This window comes from Equus quagga, chromosome 15, assembly GCF_021613505.1.
Source record: "Equus quagga isolate Etosha38 chromosome 15, UCLA_HA_Equagga_1.0, whole genome shotgun sequence".
Lineage (NCBI taxonomy): Eukaryota > Metazoa > Chordata > Mammalia > Perissodactyla > Equidae > Equus > Equus quagga.
In genome coordinates, this window is record NC_060281.1 from 16,607,196 (window position 1) to 16,628,495 (window position 21,300).

Consider the following 21,300-nt stretch of genomic DNA (forward strand, 5'->3'; position numbering starts at 1 on the left):
ATTTGTAGCTTATCAGCAAATTCCTATGAAGTCAAAATTACAATTTTTTTTTTCACTTCCAAGTTCTATCACTCCCTCTTTGAGTGATCTTAAGACAGTCTCTTAGCCTCCTTGTGCCTCAGATTCTTCACCTGCAGGAAGATGATAGTGACTATTATGAGGTTTAATCCCCATAGGGTTGCTTTTAGGATTAAACTTTGGTATAAATGCATGAACAAATGTAATGGGCTTAGAATAGTGCCTGGCGCATAGCACACATCAATAAATGTCAGCCATTTCAATCGTCGTTATTATTGTTGTTAGACCTGTTGTCCCTTTTGAAAACCTACATTAATTTCAAGGATCTCCTTGGGGATGGAAATGGGGAGAAATTGGCTAAGGCATATTTGTTTCTGTTAGCTAAAAAATGAACAATTTCATTTTACAAAGTACTCTATAGTAGTTCTGTTGAATTTGAAAATCCTCTCTCCTCCATCTTCCCCTTCGTTCAGTTTTAACAACTATAATCAATCTTTGGAGACGGTTGCTACAGCAACTTCATAGCCTTGATAACAGGAGAGGTCACTTTAATGAGGAGAGCAACACCTAAGCCAAGAGAAAGTGGTTCTGTGGGGTTTAGTAGCAGAGAAATACACTCAGTGGCAGCAACTCTTAACAAGAAAAGCTCGTTAGAACACAAAAAGGGCTCAGTCACGTCAGACACAATAAAGCCCGAACGGGAGATTTAAATTTCTCTCTACGTTTGGTTTCCTTCTTCTCTCTCTTTTCCTCAAAGCTCAATATTTCTTGACAATGAATGAAACATGAGAGGATTTAGAAGACTTGTTTGGAAACTAAGCCAACTTGAGTTATTCAAATACACATTTTGACAGGCGCACCTGTATTTATTTTTGGTAAATAGAGAATGCCAGGAAATTCTGTCCAACCAAATAGAAGAAAGTAAATCCCTTAATTTTAGGTCCCAGTGCAGGTGTCTCATATTTAAACAAAACCTGTTTGTTAAATATATGCCCAACTGAGAGTTGGGAAAAGTGGAAGGGCTCCTGTAAGAATTTTAGATGACTGATGGTACACTAAGGCTCTGCCACCTATCTGTACAGGCTGCCTTCCCCAGTTACACTGGTTTGCCTGCCTTCCTTCAGCAGCATTACTGGCGACACATTTTCCTGTATGTTCAGCAACTTTCCCTTTTAACCTTTTTCAATCCGATATGTGAAAACATCTCATCATTTTAATTTGCATTTAAGTGATTAGTATAAGGTCGAACATCTTTCAAATACTTAATAACCATCTACGTCTCTTCCTTTGCCCATTTTCCTATTGGTAATCTATTTGTCACTGATATTTTGGAGCTCTTTATGAGTAAGGATATTATTTCTTTGATATATGTTGTAGATATTTTCTAGTCTGTGCTAGGTCTTTGGCTTTGTTTTTTTAAACCTTATTTTAAAAAGTTCAGTTGTATGTAATGATCTATCAATATTTTTCCTTTATGGGTTTTATCTTTGTTTATACGCATAATAGGGCTTTTGCTACACTGACATCAGCTATTCATTCGTAAGTTCTTTCTAGTTTCTATTTTTATATTTAATTTTACTTGGAATTTAATTGGCATAAAGTAGGAATATTAGCCACTATCCCTCCATCCCCATCTCCCAGTGTGGTTAGGTAATTTTCTCAAGACCATTTACTGAATAATGTATTTTTACTGCATTTTATTTGAAATGGTATCTTAATCATATGCTACAGGTTTACACTGTATATGCTCCATCCCAAAATATGTATTTTTTAGAATTTAGTTTCTGGCATTGGCATTTAGTCACTGGAGGAGTTATAATATAGCCAGCGTGGCCTGTGCGTGTGAGAACTTAGATGGGTTAGGATACTGCATAGGAGGACAGCCATCTGAATCACTGGGAACATGTGCAGATGAATTTTGAGTCTGTAAGTAACTCTTAAATTCTTCAGAGCATACCGAGATTCAGTCTTTGAAGAAAATATTGTGTATATTTTGGATTGCCTGCCACCTGCCAGAAGATACTATAGATCTCCCCAAATTAGATCGCATACTTTTCAAAGCTACAAGAGGGTAGTATGACCAGTTCACGCATGAAGAACTCACTTAGCAACAGTGGTAAGTAAAAATTCCGGTTGACGTCCAATGTTAATAGGTGATCTGAGAGAAACAGACTTTTAATGTAACTCCTCCCTCCCCACCGGAAGCTACTATAAACGTTACAATTAATGATAAAAATTAGTGAGTTGAGGCTCTATTAGTCACTCCAAGATGAAACTTTAAGTTTCCAAGTGAAGGGTTTTTAACTTTTTTTTGAGGAAGATGGCCCTGAGCTAACATCCATGCCCATCTTCCTCTACTTTGTATGTGGGATGCCTGCCACAGCATGGCTTGCCAAGCGGTGCCATGTCCGCACCTGGGATCCGAACCGGCGAACCCCAGGCCACCAAAGCGGAACATGTGAACTTAACCGCTGCGCCACTGGCCAGGCTAAGGGTTTTTAACTTTGAAGACATTTTGTAGTATCTTTTACTTTTAGTTGCTATGCCTGGCATGTAACAGGCAGTTCCGAAGTATAAGATAATGTCTTCTTTAAATGCTGTGCTACAGTTTTCCTTTCTTGAAGACTTTCTTTCCCTCTAAAATCCATTAATGTCCTCCTTGACCGTTATTTCCTTAGAGGATATTGCTTTTGACCCTTTTACTGAGCTGTCCAGGGTTCTCCATGATGTGTGGTCTCCCTAACAGCAACGAGCATGAAGCCCAACTTGTTTAACTGTGGCTGTGTTCCTGGCGGCCTCTGCCTGGAGGGTATTAGCAGAATCACGGTACCTTCTAAATTAACTGACACAACATTGTAGGTTAGACAGAGAAAGAATTAAATTGCAGTTATTTTATTTTACAAATAGATAAAAGCAACCTAGACAATATACTGTACTTGGTTAGAAATGATTTTTAATATATTTAAATGATAATTTATTCACATGTATATGCTTATTATCATAATGAGGAAAGGTTTAGAAAAGGTTTTTTGTTTGGTTTTTGTTTTAAGGGAATAAATGTGCTTAGGTTCCTTTTTAATAATTTTATGAAATAAAAGTATGCTTTGATGACAGTGGAAAATAAATATTCAACATCTATTCACTAACCCCACTAAAGAAATAAAATCTTCATGCTACCTCCAAGTTAAAGATATCTGGCAAATCTTAATTATGCCACAAGAAGTGTAGGGAGTTATGTAAAAGAGTAAAGGCATTTGGGGATTTCTCAAGTTCTAGATGACCAGACAGAAAATGCAAGTCATCAGCTAAATAATAATGACAGCAAGCACTTCTGTGTGTATGTACGAGGCACTAGAAACACTGCTCATACATTAAGTCACGCTATCACATTTCCTCTGCACCAACCAATAAATGAGCTCTACTCAGCCTTTAGAAACCATTAGGTTGTGGCTGTTCTCACTTTATGGTTTCAGGAAAATCAGTGGGGATGCAGCAACATAAACGTGAGTTCCTAGACTTGGAAACTGCTAAAACCAGAGATTTCAGGACTACATTAGATGCTAACAGTAGACCTACAGAGGCTAATTTTAAAGTGCACATCAGGAGAGAATAAATCCTCAAGAAGCCTCAGCCTCTGTAATATCATCGTAGGTTAACAGTTTTACAAATTCATAAACATTAAATGAATATGGAACAATCTAAACAACTCTTTAAGAGGCATCCAATCTCTTATAGGCTTCTTCGATGAAAGTTAACATGTTCTTCGTCGGGGATGAGTTATGGAGAACATCCAAGTCCTGCAGAAGAGCCTTCTGGTTTGGAATTAGAGTCAAAATTTCTTTCTGTGGGCACAATAGTATAATTAGTTAAAAAAATTCTTTTTTCACTGAGATATAATTGATGTATAACATTATATTAGTTTCAGGTATACAATACAATGATATGATATTTGTATATATTGCAAAATGATCACCACAATGTCTAGTTAACATCCATCACTACACAGTTAACACATTTTTTTCTTGTGATGAGAACTTTTAAGATTTACTCTCTCAGTAACTTTCAGATATGCAATACAGTATCATTAACTATAGTCACTATGTGTACATTACATCCCCATGACATATATTTTATAACTGATACTTTGTACCCTTTGACAACCTTCACCCATATAGTTAGTTTTTAACTTTTTATTATGAAAAATGTCAAATGTATGTTATTTAAAGGTATAATGAACCTCATGTACCCATCACTCAACTTCAGTAATCATCAACTCATTGCTATTCTTCTTTCAAATCTATTTTATTTTCTTTTCTTTTTTGAGAAAGATTAACTCTGAGCTAACATCTGCCGCCAATCATCCTCTTTTTGCTGAGGAAGACTGGCCCTGAGCTAACATCCATGCCCATCTTCCTCTACTTTATATGTGGGACGCCTACCACAGCATGGCTTGATAAGCAGTGCATAGGTGTGCACCAGGGATCCAAACCGGCAAACCCTGGGCTGCCAAAGCGGAGCATGGGAACTTAAGCGCTATGCTATCAGGCCAGCCCCCTATCTTATTCTGTTTTCCTTCTGACCGTTCCTGCCTCTTTCACCGTAGGTGGATAATAGATAGGAAAATTTTAAATTACTTTTTGAGAAAACATGAAGACTTTCTAACACTGTAAACATTTATACTACAATATCTACTAGGCTCCTTTGAAGAAAGATAAACTACCAGTGTACTATCTCCTACAAAGAAGATACAGTACTATTTTATGGAGAGTTATATGCTATTGTTAGAAGCACAAACAAAAGCAACTTTTAGAATTTACTTCCAGGAATTTATCCTACAGTTATGACTACACAAATGTGTAAAGATATATGTACAGGGAGTACTCATTATCTGTAATTGCAAAAGTTATTTATTCCATCAGTAATTCACAAATTATATTATGGTATATCCATACAATGGAATAGTAAACAGCTACTGACAAGATAAGACAGATCTACATGAACTGACAAAGAAAGATGTTTAAACTATACTGTCACGTGAGAAAAACAATTTTGCCTAAGAGTTTACATCACAGATTCCATCTGGTTAAAAAAAAAGGAATAGGATAGAATGTTTTTATACATGCAATTCATAAATGGTGATACCGTCAATATGGTAAACTGGTACTTACCTGAAGTGTGGGTGCTTTGAGACTCTTCTGAGAAAGTTCTGGAAGAGACAGTACCCCACTGCTCTCTATTTGAAACATCTAAAGTAGAAAAAGCAAGCTACAGATTACCTAAAAAGGCTGATTCCTCTCATCTTACTACACTCAAAGGTTGTCTTGAGAGAATCTAAGCATTAAACGTCACATCCAGAGTCTAGTGATACATTTTTCAACAATTACCTGTTTTACCTTCTCCTCCTCGTCCTCCACCCCACTTGTCAGAATTTGAATTTTGTTCTTCAGGCTCTCAATATCCCCAGTCATTGACTCTATGGTCTCTACTATTTTATCTATTTCTTCCTGAGACAGAAAGAGAAAGTTAATGTTTTAAATTAAACATATTATCAAATGAGACTCAAACAGATATTAATGTACATATATATATTTTAAAAACACCTCACATATTGAAAGACTTGTAGAAGAAATCAGTAAATTTATTTTCATTTTTCTTTTAAAAAACAGACTTCCTAGAAACTGATTTACCAAGATAATAATGCATTATGAAATTTAATTTCCCTGGAACAAGGAGATATACCCCATGTACATTTCCTCAAGAACTTCCTGAAGCTCCTAGTGTCAGAGATCTTGGAAGACCTGTGTGAATCCAGCAAAGCTGAAGCCCTGCTGGGCCTAAAATCCTGTGCTCTGCCTATTCCTCTCCACCCCCACCACACACCCCGGCAATCACTGATCTTTTTATTGTCACCAAGGTTTTGCCTTTTCCATAATGTCACGTAGTTGCAATCATACAGCATGTAGCCTTTTCAGATTGCCTTCTTTCACTTAATACTATGCATTTAAGGTCCCTCCATGTCTTTTCAGGGCTTGATAGTTCATTTCTTTTTAGCGCTAAATAACATTCAATTGTCTAGATGTGCCACAGTTTATTTATCCATTCATCTACTCAAGTACATCTGAGTTTTTCCCAGGTTTTGGTAATTATGAAAAGCTGCTACAAACACCCATATACAGGATCCTGTGTGGACACATTTTCAACACCTTTGGATAAACACCAAGGAGCATGATCGATGGATCGTGTGGCAAGAATATGTTTAGGTTTGTAAGAAACTGCCAAATCGTCTTCCAAAGCAGCTGGATCATATTGCATTCCCACCAGCGGTGTATGAGAATTCCTGTTGCTCCACATTCTTGTCAGCATTTGGTGTTCGTGTTCTGGATTTTGCCCATTCTAATAGGTGGGTATTAAGTCTCTCTTCATCTATAGTTTTCCACTCCAATTTTTTTGGTTCTTAACCAATTTGTGCAGGAAACTGGATAGTTTGCTCGGTAGAATTTCCCAGAGCCAGAGTTTTGCAGACGGCATTTGCTGGTCAAGTTTCACCTGTTCCCTCAGCCTTGAATTTCCTGTGAATTGGTTGTTTGATTTAGAGTGCTGTCCAATACAAATATAACGTAAACCACATGTATCAGTTTCTGGTGTCTGCCATAAGGAATTGCCATAAACTTGGTGGCTTAAAACAACAGAAATGTGTCCTCTTACAGTTGCAGAGGGCAGATGTCCGAAATGAAGGTGTTGGCAGGGCACTGCTCCCTCTAAAGGCTCCAGGGGAGCAGCCTCTCTTGCCCCTTCCAGCTTCCGATGGCCGTCGGCATTCCTTCGGCTGCATCCCTCCATTATCTGCATTTGTCTTCACAAGGCCTTTTCTCCCACGTCTTTGTGCCTCTTATAAGTCTTCCATGTTTCTGTTTCCTGAAGGACACCTGTCATTGGATTTAGGGCCCACCAAAGATAATCCAGGATGATCTCATCTTGAGACCCTTAACCTAATTACATCTGGGAAGACTCCCTTTCCAAATAAGGCCACTCACAGGTTCATATCTTTTTTGGGGCCACCATTCAACCCACTACAGAAGGGAATGAATAACAGCACTGAATGAAGAAAAGAGGTAAAGAAGGAGTAAAATTTACCTGGTCCATTGCTTTGGGTATTCCTATCATACCTATGCTGTCCCTTTGCCTAACTTTTATATTTGTCATTTTTTCTCAATACCTTTACACAATGTCTTTCTTTTAATTAAAATTTTCTCATTTTACTTTGTATTTATTGTAAGCATTACCTGCTATGCTAATTTGCTTTAGTGCTCCTTCTAATTTAATCTGCATATCTGAAAAGTTTTTCCTTTTATTTCTAATATTTTCCTGAATTCTGTAACTTCCTTTTTTAGTATTTATGATACCGATTTTATGAGTTTTTCCCCATGCTTTCTATTGTTTTTCTGAATGTCTTTCAGGTCACTTGAGAAATTAGGCTGGTGTTCAACGTTTTGTGAACACATATTTTTGGCATGCTTTTCTTATCTGTAGGAATGTTATTTTTTGTCCTTATTCTTTTATTTTCTTGTGCTAATTCTGTGAAATTCTATGGCTCTGATTTTATGATGAGTTCGAGAGAGATTAAAAAACTATGCTCCAGCAGTTCGTATATCATCTTCTCAGAATCTCTGAGACTTGTTCACCACTGCCTTTTCTCTATCACCATCACTGACTGGGAATACAATGAATGTGTTGTTGAACACACAATTCTGTTACTGATTTAGCTGATACACATTTTGGAAAGTCACACTGGCAATAACTCTACGCTTCAGTGGGAAAAAGCAGTGATTCTAAGTAAGGCATGCAGGAGAAAACTAATGGATACATACGAAATCTACAAACCCCTAGTTCAAAGACTCTCTTATGCCAATGAAGAACTGTTATGCCCAAAATACCAATAGCACTTCCATCGAGTAACTGGCTGTCAAGCAAACCATAGCCTGTTGTGGTATAAGAAATATATATTGGGTCTTCATCCCCAGTTCCTGGCACAGAGCTTCTAAAACCCTTGTAACCTCATGAGTGATAGAGGTGATAGGAGCATATTTTGTTATAACATTTGCTTTTTTGTACTGGTTCCTGGCACAGAGCTTCCAAAACTCTTAGAATTTTCTGAGTGACTGGAGTGGGAGGAGCATCTTTTGTTATTCATAAGTCCTTTTTCAATCATACCTGCGTTTATGCTAATGATGGCTCACTAATGGATGACTCCTAGTGGACGGAGGCTGGCTGCCAGCGCAACCAATCATGTCATTAGAGGGTTGGAACTTTCAGCCCCACTGCTTGATCTCTGAGAAGGGGAGATAGGCTGGAAATTTAGTGAATGATCGATTATGCTGATGTGAGGAAGCGTCCGTAAAAACTCTAAACAATGGGGTTCTGAGAGCTTTCAGGTTGATGAACACACTGAGGTGCTGTGAGGGTGGCATGCTTGAGAGGCATGGAAGCTCTGAGTCCCTTCCCAAACACCTTGCCCTATGCATCTCTTCTGTTTGGCTGTTCTTCAGTTGTATCCTTTATAATAAATCAGTAATAGTAAGTAAAGTGCTTTCCTGAGTTCTGTGAACTGTTCTAGGAAACTATCGAACCGGAGAAGGGCTCAAAGGTACCCCCAATTTACACTTGGTTAGTCACAAGTATAGGAGGCTCAGATTTGCAACTGGCATCTGAAGTATTGGGCAGTCTTGTGGGACTGAGCCCTTAACCTATGGGGTCTGTGCTAAGGCGAGTAGTTAGTGTCAGAATTGAATTAAATTGTAGGACATCCAGCTGGTGTCCATAGAGAATTGGAGAATTGCTTGATGTGGAACATCCACACATTTGGTGTCAGAACTGTTGTGAGTACAGAAAAAGTTTTTTCCACTTAACTATATTTATGTTTTTGGAGCATAAAATTGAAGGTTCAATTTTAGCTGTAAAACAGAAATGCCTCCCAGTATTACAAAAATCACATAATCATTTACTAATTAATTTCAAGTGACTTATGGAAATGTTAAATGTTAAAATAACATTTACCATTATTATACTTTAAAACCTTTTAAAATAACCTTAAAAAAAAAGTCAAGGGGGCTGGTCCCGTGGCCGAGTGGTTAAGTTCACATGCTCTGATGCAGGAGGCCCAGTGTTTCGTTGGTTTGAATCCTGGGCTCAGACATGGCACTGCTCATCAAACCATGCCGAGGCAGCGTTCCACAGGCCACAACTAGAAGGACCCACAACGAAGAATATACAACTATGTACTGGGGGGCTTTGGGGAGAAAAAGGTAAAACATAAAATCTTTAAAAAAAAAAAAAAAAGTCAAACTCATAGAAGTAGAGAGTAGGAAAGTGGTTACCAGGGGCTGGGGGTGACAGAAATAGGTAGAGGTTGGTAAAAGGGTACACCCTTTCAGCTATAAGATGAAGAAGGTCTGAGGAGCTAATGTATAACGTGGTGACTACAGTTGATAACAGTTATCGTATAACTGAAATTTGCTAAGAGTCGAACTTAAGTGTTTTTACCAAAAAAAATAAAATAAAATAATGTGAGGTGATGCATGTGCTAATTAACTAGATGGGGGAACCTTTTCACAATGTATACATATATCAAATCACCACAATGTACACTTAAACATCTCTTACAATTTGATTTGCCAATTATACCTCAATAAAGCTGAAATTAAAAAAAAATAACTTACATTAATGTCATCCAACTGTTCATTAAATGGAACTAGTGCCAGTACTAAAAATATATCCTTGAAAAGTACTAACATTGGGATGAAAATTAAAAATAATCCCACACTATGAAGAACCCTACTAATTTACAACATATGTAGATTTGTTGCTCAGAAACTAATCCTTCCAATATCATTCCCAGTCATGTGAAAAACTTGAATGAATTATTTGTGAATTTTGAATTATTAGAAATGCTTGCATAAACTACTACCACCTTGTATTTACTGAATTGCTACCAAACACCTAAGCAACACATCTATAAACTACTTTGACATGGCTAAGGGATATATGGGCCAATCTGTTTTAGTTTTTTAAACTTATTTAAGAAGCCCCTGAAGGTTGTTTTTCTTAATTGTTCAAGTATCCACTAAATAAAAGCCTGAAGTTAATCATGACAGCTAGGGCCGGCCCGATGGCGCAGCGGTTAAGTTCGCACATTCTGCTTAGGTGGCCCGGGGTTCACCGGTTTGGATCCCGAGTGCGGACATGGCAACGCTTGGCAAGCCATGCTGTGGTAGGCATCCCACATATAAAGTAGAGGAAGACAGGCATGGATGTGAGCTCAGGGCCAGTCTTCCTTAACAAACAGAAGAGGATTGGTGGCAGATGTTAGCCCAGGACTAATTGTCCTCAAAAAAAAAAAAAGAAAAAATGACAGCTAATGTTATCTCCCATTATCTTCCACAGGATAATGATGAAGAATCATGCTCTGAAGTCAGACTGATTAAGGTCTGCATCACAACTTTAGGCAGTTCGTCTAAAGTTCAGCTAGAAATGTCAATATGTCTCTTTTTCACATTTGTAAAATGGGGACAATATAGCACAGACCTCTTTAAATCACTGTAAGGATGAAGGGATATAACTATAAAGTTCATAGAATAGTGCTTTGAACACAGAAAACCCTCATTAGGTTAGCTATAATAAAAATAACAATAATGGTGATTGTGTTCTTCTTGTCAATAAAGTACTATATACAAGACGGAAAAACCACTATGTTTTGAAATCCTATAGCATTTAGTGACAAGTTCCTATCATCTGATAATCAAAAATACTAAGATAGTTCAGTTATAGTTAAAGTCTGATAAAAAAAAAAGAGACTGCTATTTAATCACTAATATATTAGAAATACTTTCAACTTTAGAAGCCCAAAGTTAAGGCAATGGTTTTGCTTTCATTTAAAAAAAAAGAGTTTAATGAAAAACCTGGTTCAAGATCTAGTACTCTTACTAGGAGGATAGATGATAATTTAAAAAACGTTTTGGTCTCTTCTCCTCCCCCTCTCTGTGGACTCACTGTTCAAATGCCATACCTGCAATAATGCCAGACCTTCTTCATTAGCTCTGTGCTGCGCCCTTTCCGTTTTCAGCAGACTTGACACATTAGTTAAATCTTTCGGCTTTTTGGGAGGGACTTTCAAGGTTTCAAAGACTTGTAGCAATCTTAGGGAGAGAATAAAAGCATAATTATTATTTTTGAGTACCATTAGTATTATTTTTGCTTTACTGAATTGTTTTGAAATATTGCTGTCATCTTTTTTTCTGCCCTCATATTCCAAAGGGCTATAGGATTCTTTATTAACAGTGGCTAACCTTAGCAGTAAATCTCCCAACAAAAGCCCTCACAAATCTTCATTTAACCTTTCAACTTATTAAGATTTACCTCAAATCATGGGGCACTTAAGGAAAAGTTTCTATTTTACACACTTACCAATTATTTATTTATATACATTTTAAAGTAAAAATTTCCTTGTATCTTCTAAATGTGTTTCCTAGACTATTACAGCACATAAGTCTATCATTTATTGTGAATTGCTGAGTAAGAGATAGAGCAGTACTCTGTAAGTCTTAACTTTAACGCTGGACTCTAAATCTGTTGTTTTAGAGAACGTGTCCAATAAAAGAGAACTTCTCCACCAGTTACTCTAACTTAATGATTTCAAAGAAAACTGAGTCCCATAGAATTTAAGGCAAATAAAACACAAAGATTAAAGTGCTTTATTCTATAGTACTATCAACATGCATAGTATTCAATATTAAAGTTAAAAAATCCTCCTTCAAATTTGGGTTGATTAGATCACCATCAGAAACAGACCTACTTCTGCCCTCACTTCTAGCAGAGAGCAAGATAGCTTTCCTAGATATGATTTTTGAATTCCATGAAGAAGAAATCAAGGAAGGAAATCTAAATTTCATTGCTTCTACCTAATAGCAGCATCTTTGGGTAATAAAAAGTTCTACTACTTAAGATTTGCAGGCACTTTGTGGAACAAATAGTGGAACACAAGACTCACCTTCCTGGGATCTTATTCAAAATATTTATTTTTGTATAGAAAAAAGTTGACAGTATAAAATTGACAAATCATAATTATCAATAAACTGCTGGGGGAAAACTTCAGTGTTCCAGAAAATCAGCATTAGGCTAACACATTTAAGCACAAGAACCTGTCTGTATACGTCTTCCCAAGAGGAACAGGTTTTTTGATTTCTTAACTAAAATAAAGATTCCATTTATGAAGTTTCTTCTAAAAGTTTATTACATCAATTCTGTAGAAGGGTCATTCACTGTTTCAAAAGTTCTAAACAGTGGTTAGATTTCCAGGATTCTTACAAAATCTGATTAAACTACAAGAGTAACATGAATATATCTTACTATATCAACACCACCTGATCACCATTTATAACATTTGCTCTATAGGGCAGACTTTTCCAAAGTATGTTCTTCTAGAAACTGCAGTGGCTAACCATTTTGTTTGACTAGGAACCCTGTCTGTCTGACTATGGGGGTAGGCATATGACCCAGTCTACATAAATCATAACAGCTCTTGCCACAAAAGCAGTTCAAAGATAGGCGCATCATCTAAGCTGGGCCAAACGGAGTCTATCTCTTAGAATTTTCTAACTGAAGCTAAAAGGAAAAGAGTTTTCTTTTTCCTTTCTTCACAAGGCTGAAAAGATAAATAAGGAGCTTCCTATATCTACAGTTCTAATTTGTTGAGGACAACTTGTCTAAATGAAAGATGCCAAGATGCAGACATAGGCAGAGATGAGACTAATATATGAAAGAGACCTCTTGTGGTAAATATCAATTTGGGAGAAACGAGGTTAAACAAAATGAAATATATTTATTTACTGCAGGACTTTTGATACACTAATGTGCCTAAACATAATTCACTATATATCACTTTTATTCATAGAGTATCTTTAAGAACAAGGGTTCCAGATATACTGTGAGAAATACTGCTAGAGGAAAATTTATTCAGAGATCCAATTAGAATCAATTTGCTAAGGCTGTACTCTGCTATATCGGTAGAAGGGAAAGTATCTTGAGTATTGTTACTTTGGGAACTAAAGAAAGTGAGTTGTGAAAGCAAAACTGAGGAGACCAACAGGCAGTCTTTGAAATGTATATCTTGATGGCTTCTACATGATGAAGAGACAGCCTATATGTTGAACAGAATTTAATATTTTTTGATGATCCAGAGTAATCACTGTGAAGAACAGCTATTACATACTGTAATATTCTTATTACACACTAAACATGACTATTTGTTCTATATCCACAAACTTCCACCCTCCACCCATCCTATCCCATTCCATCCTTTCGATTTTGCTACTATCATTGAGAATTAAAGTAAACAGAATTTGTGCTCAGACCTCCCAAGAATAAAGTACTTGGTCATAAACATTTCCAGGCAAATCTGAAACTAAGATGGAGAACATTCTTCTATGAAAGGAAAAGCTGTGCAAATACTAGAAAAAAGCAGTCACTAAAAATCACTGGCAGTGGTAAGACTTTTAAGAACACTTGAAAAGAAATCTCCCTTTGTGACTTGCCACAAGATGAAGAGCAGTAATATCCTGGAAAATTACACTTGTGGCTTGTGCAAATAATGTAGTACAATATGAAACGAATGAAAAACACAGTGAGAGGATAAACATCAGATAAGAGTAGTGAACTGTTAACTTCTATAATCGTTCAAAATGAAGTTCAAGGGAGTTAAAGTTGACAAAATATTTTTCAAGTCCCAATACAGAAAAGTGAACTGTGGAAGTAGGCGTTTGTGATTTTCAGATTCTTCTTTATAAATTCTTTTAAAACATAACTTACTTCAGAATCACATGCAGCAGCAGTTTAGGGAAGTATATTCCCTAATTGTTCATCTCTTTAAAAGAACAACAACAAAAAAGCAAAAACCCAAAACAGAAAAGTTCTATATTATACAAATGCCTGTTCTGACAACATAGAAACAGGTTAGACTTTTACAAATTATGTTTTAACCATTTTCTATTGCAAAACTGTATTACCTTTTCTTTAGGAAGTTAAGATGATATTGAACTTGTTCATTTTTTATAACTTTATTACTCAAAATTGCTCTAGAAAAGAAAAAAAAGGGATTGAATAAATATTAGTTTGAAACACAACTAATATAATCTGTCTACTTTTTCTCTTTAATTTCTTTCAAGTGCCCCTTCCTTACTAGCCAGGCAGAATCAATCACTTTTCCTTTTACAGTAAATGTTTTTTAAGCAGAGGTATAATCAAAGTTTTTTTTATCACATTATATTGTCATAAATAATTTGTATGCCTGACTCTTCTAATGGATTCAGCTCCTTGGTGGCAGAATCTGTCTTATCTTCTTTGTATCTCTTCTAGCACAGTAGCTTCATATAAAGCATCAATTTGAACTCAGCTTCTTCCTAAAGTATCCCTAACAACAGAATAAGTTAAAAGTTTGCAGATAGCAATCAGGCCACATAGACTTCATTTTTATTTCACTGATGGAATTCCAAGTTTCTGAAATTAACAAAGACTTTTTTGAAGACTAATGCCATCAAAAGACATACTATCTTCTTCTGATATAGAAAAATACCTTACCACTATAAAATACATTTAAAAGGATACTGTCTATACAAAACATATAATTAGAAATCAAATGAGTGAAATGGAAAAATTTCATACTTACATTATTACTGATTCCATCATAGTTTGCAAATGCTCTCTGCTACTCTTTGAAAGAGGTTGCCAAGTTTTTCTCTTGTCAGATGATATCTTTACCTGTTTTAGATTAGTATGCTTTGTTTGTCCCATCACTGGTGAAAGAAGAGACTCTGGTCAATCTAGAAGTTTGTATGTTTTTACTTAAAAAGTGATTCAAATATAAATTTATCTAAAAAGCTAATGGAATTATGAGAACCAAAATATTATATAGTTGTATCAACTTTAATTTCCTTTTTATTGCACAGCCATAAGACGCCAGGTGTTAAATATGAATATGCTATCTAGTGTTATGTTAACTGAAACACCATTAACTGATACTGCAGATTCAAACTCAAGACAATTTTAAATGAAGAACCAAGCTATAATTCTTAGGATTTGGCATAAAAGTCTAGATCTCAGAAATGACCTGAATTAAAGAGCTTCATCAAGAAGACTAGAAAACTTTTTCTACCAAATGTTGGATGGCAACTGAAACAAGAGAGATTAACCAAAGCACAAATAGACATGCAGTATCTACTAGGCTGTCGATACTGTTCTACTTACAAGGGAGAAACAGAAGAGACATACTATGGGCTCATATGAAGATTAGGTTTGGACAGAAGGGAGACCAAATAAATTAATTATTATTACAGGAATGCAAAGCATTATAAAAGAAAATGTCCTGTGTGCTATGAAGTATAAAACCAGAGGACCTAACCTGGTATTGGGGGAGGAGAGGTAGGAAATTTTTCTACGAAGAAGTGATATTTAAGTAAAGATGACTACTCCAAACTAATTTAATCCAAACAAAATTAGATAGTGTCTCCAAGCTACTCTCTACAGTGGTAGCAGAACAGAGGCATATTTGTCTTAAAGAGAAATCTGTAGGTGTGTCTACATATCACAGATAAGTAATAATTCAGACTCTGGGACACTTTTTCTCTAGTTCCTATCAATTTAGAACCCTACACAGTATTTTGGTTGAGGTGGCAAGTAAAATTCCACTTGACCAAAATAACTGATTAACCAGCACTACTTATTCTTGCAAAAGCGAGAATGCAGCTGTTTATTACTATCTTCTGCTTTTGCAGAACTCATAGACAAGATGCTGAGGATTTTTTCATGCATATAGATAGCCTAAGAAAGACAGGTTAAACAAGACATAGAAAAGAAATACCTTCAGAAGACAGACGCTTTGGATGATTTTTACCTTTTTTCACTGTGTTTCTAACCTAAAGGGAAAAACACGGGCAAACACAGAATTAAACATCAAATAAAAGATACTGCTTTTGCAATAGATTTGTCATATATGTTGAAGAGTATTCATACACCTTCTGGCTAGGTAGAAAAAAAGCATATTGCCACTTCTCAGAAAAAGAGTGTACATTTATCACAGGCAGAGGATATACTAAAGCAATTCCTGGACAATGGTAAAAATGTATAATAGAATTTCATATGGTGTTAAAGAATGTTTTAAAGAAATCATTACTCATTTTGCCTGTGAAACAGTGTTACATACTTTACCTGAAAAACAAATATAGGCATTGCCTAATAAAGGGTAAAACAAAAAATTTTTGATTTTTCACTTATTCTTTTAGAAGAGAGGGGTAAAATTATGGTAGGAAGAAGCTAATTGTTCCCAAAGTATTTTTCTCTGTGTTAATAAAAATCGCCAACTGACAGGTTCTCTTGTCTTTTAACATATGAATGCCATAGAATTTGCACACTTTAAACACCTTAGCAATGCCCCATGACCTCTTCTTCCCCAAAGAACTCTATGATCAATATCTTTAGAAATTGAAGTAAACAATTTTTATCTGAGAACTTTTACAAATCATGTTGCAACACAACCTTGTGAATTATATATTATCAAGTTCCCACATAACTAAATTACTATAATTTGTAGTAAAACTGACCATTAGTCTTCACGTACTCTTTTTACAGATGATATTTCTAATCAAAGAGTTCTGAATGACAGACTTGATATTTTCATTACCTCTTTCTCCGAAAATTCCACTTCCTCATCATCAGTTTTTCTTTTTAGATTTCTTTGTAACTGTTGAGACTTTTTTGGGGAAGCATTTGCTTTGCCTGGCATCTTGATCTAAACAGAACAATTGCAACAGTGCTTCAGAAAATCTGTAAAGATGAAAAGGAAACAAAAATGCTTAAGACTGTATAATATTTTTTAAAAAGAATATCTATAAATGTTTCTAATTTGCCTTTTAAAAAATCATAATGAAAGTTTTGGGATAGTATTGTGTTTTAAAACATTTAAACATATTTTAAAATAACATTGGCTCTCATTAGAGTAAGGATACCTAATTCAATTTCTTCCTAGAAATATCTTCCATCTGGAAGACTTTAAAAAAAAAACATAAAAATGCTTTTGTATCTTCCACTTTACACTCCCCCATACAACAATGTTATCTCCATGCTTAAATTCAAGAAAATGGAAGTAAAAGGTGTTGAGTGGTCTTACTCTGGTCACAGATAACATCAATTCAAAGAGTAATACTCAAGTCATCTTATTTTAAGCCTAATGGATTTATCATTGAACTTATGCCAAGGGTGGAAGGAGATAAATTTTAGGATTATGCCATGAATCTGTGTTGTGGAAATTCGTGTGGTAAATTCACTCATAAAGACTTAAACTACAACTCTGAAGTATACTGAGTACTCTTTCCTCCCGCAAATTACGAAACAGGCACAGAAGTAGGGATGGTGATGTCAATGACAAAATTTAGAAAAACTCCTTTTCCCTATGTAATAGTCCTTTATCACCCAACTCATTTCTGCTAAAAGGTACAGAAAAATAAGTTATTTATTCTTGTATTAGACCACAAGTAGTAGCCAGCTTAGAAGTTAGGTACAGTATACATGGAAATAAGTATATACACACACATACATATGTGTGGTGTGTACATTATATATATTGTTTTCAAGGCATATATAGCTAGATATATAGATAAATTAGTCACCATTCCTTTTCTAAAAATTCAGAGTTAATTACACTAATAAATTTAAATGTATATGCAGATTTAGAGACAGACAATAAAGGGGGTACTCTGGATAAATCTATTCCCTTAAATTTTAAAAGAAAAAATTTCCAACTTTTTTTTCTTTTCTTTTCAGTAACACTGAGAAAAATAGCGGGAAAGAAGTAGTTGAAAGATCACAAACTACACCTGGGGATTGCATGTCAGATCAGTTATGAAAAGCAGTAGAAACTAAAATACACTTTACCCTGCTCTTGAACCATGTGGTACCTTACTCTACATCCAATCTCCTGTGTTCCATTCCTGAAATGCCTAATTCTTTCAACTTGACATCCATGTCCTTATACTTCCCCTTCTTAAAAACCAATCCAAATGAGAGTTTCATTTGTGGATGTCTTCTGGAAGGGCTGCCATGTACAGCCGTTCAGGTTGTTCACTGAAGAAGAGTATCCAGGTGAGGGAGTAAGTGAGGGCTGAGATTTAGTCCTCATTCCATTTGGTAGATTAAAAATGGTGCAAATTCCTTCTTATTTCTGTTATTGAGAAGTGGAGTCTATGTCCCCTTGTCTTAAATCTTGACAGACTCTGTGGTTGTTTGAGCAGTAGAATATGGTGGAAATGATTCTGTAACAGTTTACTGGTCCAGGCATGAAGAGACTGGCAGAAGCAACCTCCTCCTGTTTGAAATATTTGCTCTTGGAACCCAGCTACCATGCCATGCGGAAGGCCAACATGGAGAGGAACTGAAGCCCAGGTTCACTCCCAAATGAAACTCCCAACCAACAGCCAGCACCAACTTGCCAGCCTGGTGTAGGTACCTGAGCCAATACGCTGCAGCTGACACTGCATGGAAAAGACATGAGTCAGCCCTACCAAATCCTTTCAATCCCAAATTTTGGAAGAAAATAAGTAATTTTTTCTTTAGTTTTAAAAAAAAAAAAATCCATGGTGCCAGCCCAGTGGCATAGTGGTTAAGTTCAGTGTGCTCCACTTCAGCAGCCCGGGGTTCTGGGTTTGGATCCTGGGTGCAAACCTACACCACTCATCAAGTGTGGAGGCACCCCACATACAAAGCAGAGGAAGACGGGCACAGATGTTAGCTCAGGGACAATCTTCCTCACTAAAAAAAAAAAAAAAAAAAAAAAAAAATCCTTTCCCAATACCTACTTTTCAACATCCAACTCTTTACCACGCCACTTACAGTCCTTAACAATCCGGCCCTGCCTAGCTTTCCATACTTCTCCCTAATTGAATCTGCCTCTCTAGCTACATTGGATGATTTTATGAACACACTTTGAGTAACGCACATACTGTACCCTCTACCTGAGCTGCTCTCCCCTGTCTCTGCCCACCCTCCCAGAACGTGAGCCACCTCTCCTCAAAGCCTTCCTAACCACTCCACTTCATTCTGTGAATGGGCTCTTATGCTCTCTGACTCTCAGTTGGCACTTACTTATTGTTTGGGTCTGTTAATCATTTTTTCTTAATATTCTTTATTCAGTAACATGTAATTCAGTCCTACTCCAAATCTGGTTCACAAACTACTTGCTATAGTCATTTTAAGTATAGAAATTGAGAGTATTCATTTAGAAACTCTTACAGTAATTTGGCAATTTTATGTACATTGAATCTGATCAAAAAATAACTGGCTTTGTTTTTTGTTTTTCTAAGTTTCATTTTTCTAGAATTTATCTTTAAAACAATATTAACTTTCTTTTTTAGAGTAGTCTTTGATTCACAGCAAAACTCAGCAGAAAAGACAGAGTTCCTGTATACCCCCTGTACCTCGCTCCCCTCCCTGCCACAGCCTTCCCCCCATCAACGTCGTGTACCAAAGTGGCACATTTGCTACAATCCATGAAAACTACACCAACACATCATTATGACCCAAAGTCTATAGTTTACATTAGGGTTCATTTTTGCTGTTGAACATTCTATGGATTTCACTAGCAATTCATTTTTAATTGTATTTTATAAACGTGTTAGTTGTGACTGATTAAAAATAAAAGACAAACAAAAATTGGCCCTTTACCACAGACAGTTTAAGAAGCACTGTTTTCACTGATAACCTACTTGAGGGAATAAACCAAAGTGCAAGAAGTTTCTCAACCTCAGCACTACTAATTTTTGGATAGGATAATTCTTTGGTGTGGGGGTTGTCCTGTGCACCACAGGATGTTTAGCAGCATCCCTGGCCTTTACCCACCTAGCACTTTCCCTAGTTGTGACAACCAAAATTGCCTTCAGACACTATCAGAAGTCCCCTGGTGCAAAATCATCCCAGGTTGAGAACCACTGCCAAGAGTGAGCCGGGGTGAGGATAAACTGCCCAGGTTCCAAATCCTGGCTCTGTCATTTAACTAGCTGTATGGTCTGAGGCAAGTAAACCTACTCACTTTCCCCATTGGTAAAATGGGTTAAGAAAAGTACCAACATCAAAGGCTTTTGTAAAGCTAAAATTCTGTACAGAATACATAAACTTGAGACACAGTAAGAACTCAATAAATAAAAGCAATAATTTTCTATCACTATTGGGCTAGTTGTAGCATATACAAAAAGGAATAGAAACTTTGCCGTTTTAGATGCACAGGAAACCATAGCCTAATGGTTGTGTGTAGAGACATATATGAAAACAATTACTATACACAATTATACACAATGTGACAAACGTTATAAGAGACGAGTCAATGACTATCTCAAATTGGTGTGTGCGCGGGGTAGGAGGGATATACAGCATTCAGAGAAGAAAGTAGTATTTGAATTACATTTTGAAACATTTAACTAGAAGGAACAGGAATGAAGTATTCTAGAGAAAACAGCAAAAGCCTCATGCTGGACAGCTTGAGAGACACGGGTGTGTTCAGGGACTGGAAAAGTTCAGCGAGACTTTTCACGTATATGAGAGAAATAGAGAGAAATCAGACTGGAACGGTATTTGCGGCCAGACTGCACTGCAGTAAAGAGTCGATCTTTACCGCGTAGGAAAAGCGAAGGCAGCCCAGGTTGTCTTGATTCGTGACCAGCTGGCTAAAACTGGGGGAAACCAAGTATCTCAATCTAGACCTCTATGTGGGCACAAGAGGTGAGCACGACGTCTGGCAAAACACACACAGCGTTCACCTCTTGACGAGCGGCGCCTCCAGCAGCGCCGCTGCCGACCGCAGTCACCTCGAAACCAAAATTACTGAAGCCTAAGGCTGCACTTCGGCCCGCGCCTGGCTGCGGGAGAGATTAAGGAAGGAGGACGAGGATGAGGAAGATTCGGGGAAGGGAGGGAAGAACGCTGCGTGGCTTCACTCGCTCCTCGGGAATCAAATACTTCAATTCGTGGCCCCGAAGGGCAGAGCTGTCCGGATTTCCCCTCCCCTTGGAAAATAGCCTCACGCTCCTCAAATGCAAACCGCGGAGTTGACCACAAAACATCCGTCAATCTGGACCTACCGGCAAGCGAAGCGCTTTCGCTGCTCACCGACGACGCCTCTGGAACCTTTCAGGCAGCCGTGCTGGGGAAGTTCGCGCCCAAACAATCGAAAGAGGAGGAGACCCGGAAGTG

At 36.8% G+C, this 21,300-nt stretch overlaps 1 protein-coding gene across 1 annotated transcript; it reads right to left on the reverse strand.

The window, feature by feature from the left end:
- Positions 1-2,940: 2,940 nt before the first annotated feature.
- On the reverse strand, positions 2,941-21,291 carry CENPQ (centromere protein Q). The gene is made up of 9 exons (XM_046640325.1): positions 21,189-21,291; positions 16,745-16,887; positions 15,926-15,980; positions 14,735-14,861; positions 14,076-14,144; positions 11,081-11,210; positions 5,403-5,522; positions 5,187-5,264; positions 2,941-3,860 (listed from the first exon to the last, which is right to left on the reverse strand). The coding sequence occupies exons 2-9, from the start codon at positions 16,844-16,846 to the stop codon at positions 3,729-3,731; spliced, it is 813 nt and encodes a 270-aa protein (XP_046496281.1). The 5' UTR covers positions 16,847-16,887; positions 21,189-21,291; the 3' UTR covers positions 2,941-3,728.
- Between the last annotated feature and the right edge of the window lie 9 nt (positions 21,292-21,300).

Coding starts and splice junctions, on each gene's coding strand:
- CENPQ (XM_046640325.1), bottom strand. CDS start 16,846: ATGCCAGGCAAAGCAAATGCTTCCCCAAAAAAGTCTCAACAGTTACAA. Junction 14,145..14,734: donor ATGATGGAATCAGTAATAAT/GTAAGTATGAAA, acceptor TTTCTTTTCTAG/AGCAATTTTGAGTAATAAAG. Junction 5,265..5,402: donor AGGAGGAGAAGGTAAAACAG/GTAATTGTTGAA, acceptor TTTCTACTTTAG/ATGTTTCAAATAGAGAGCAG.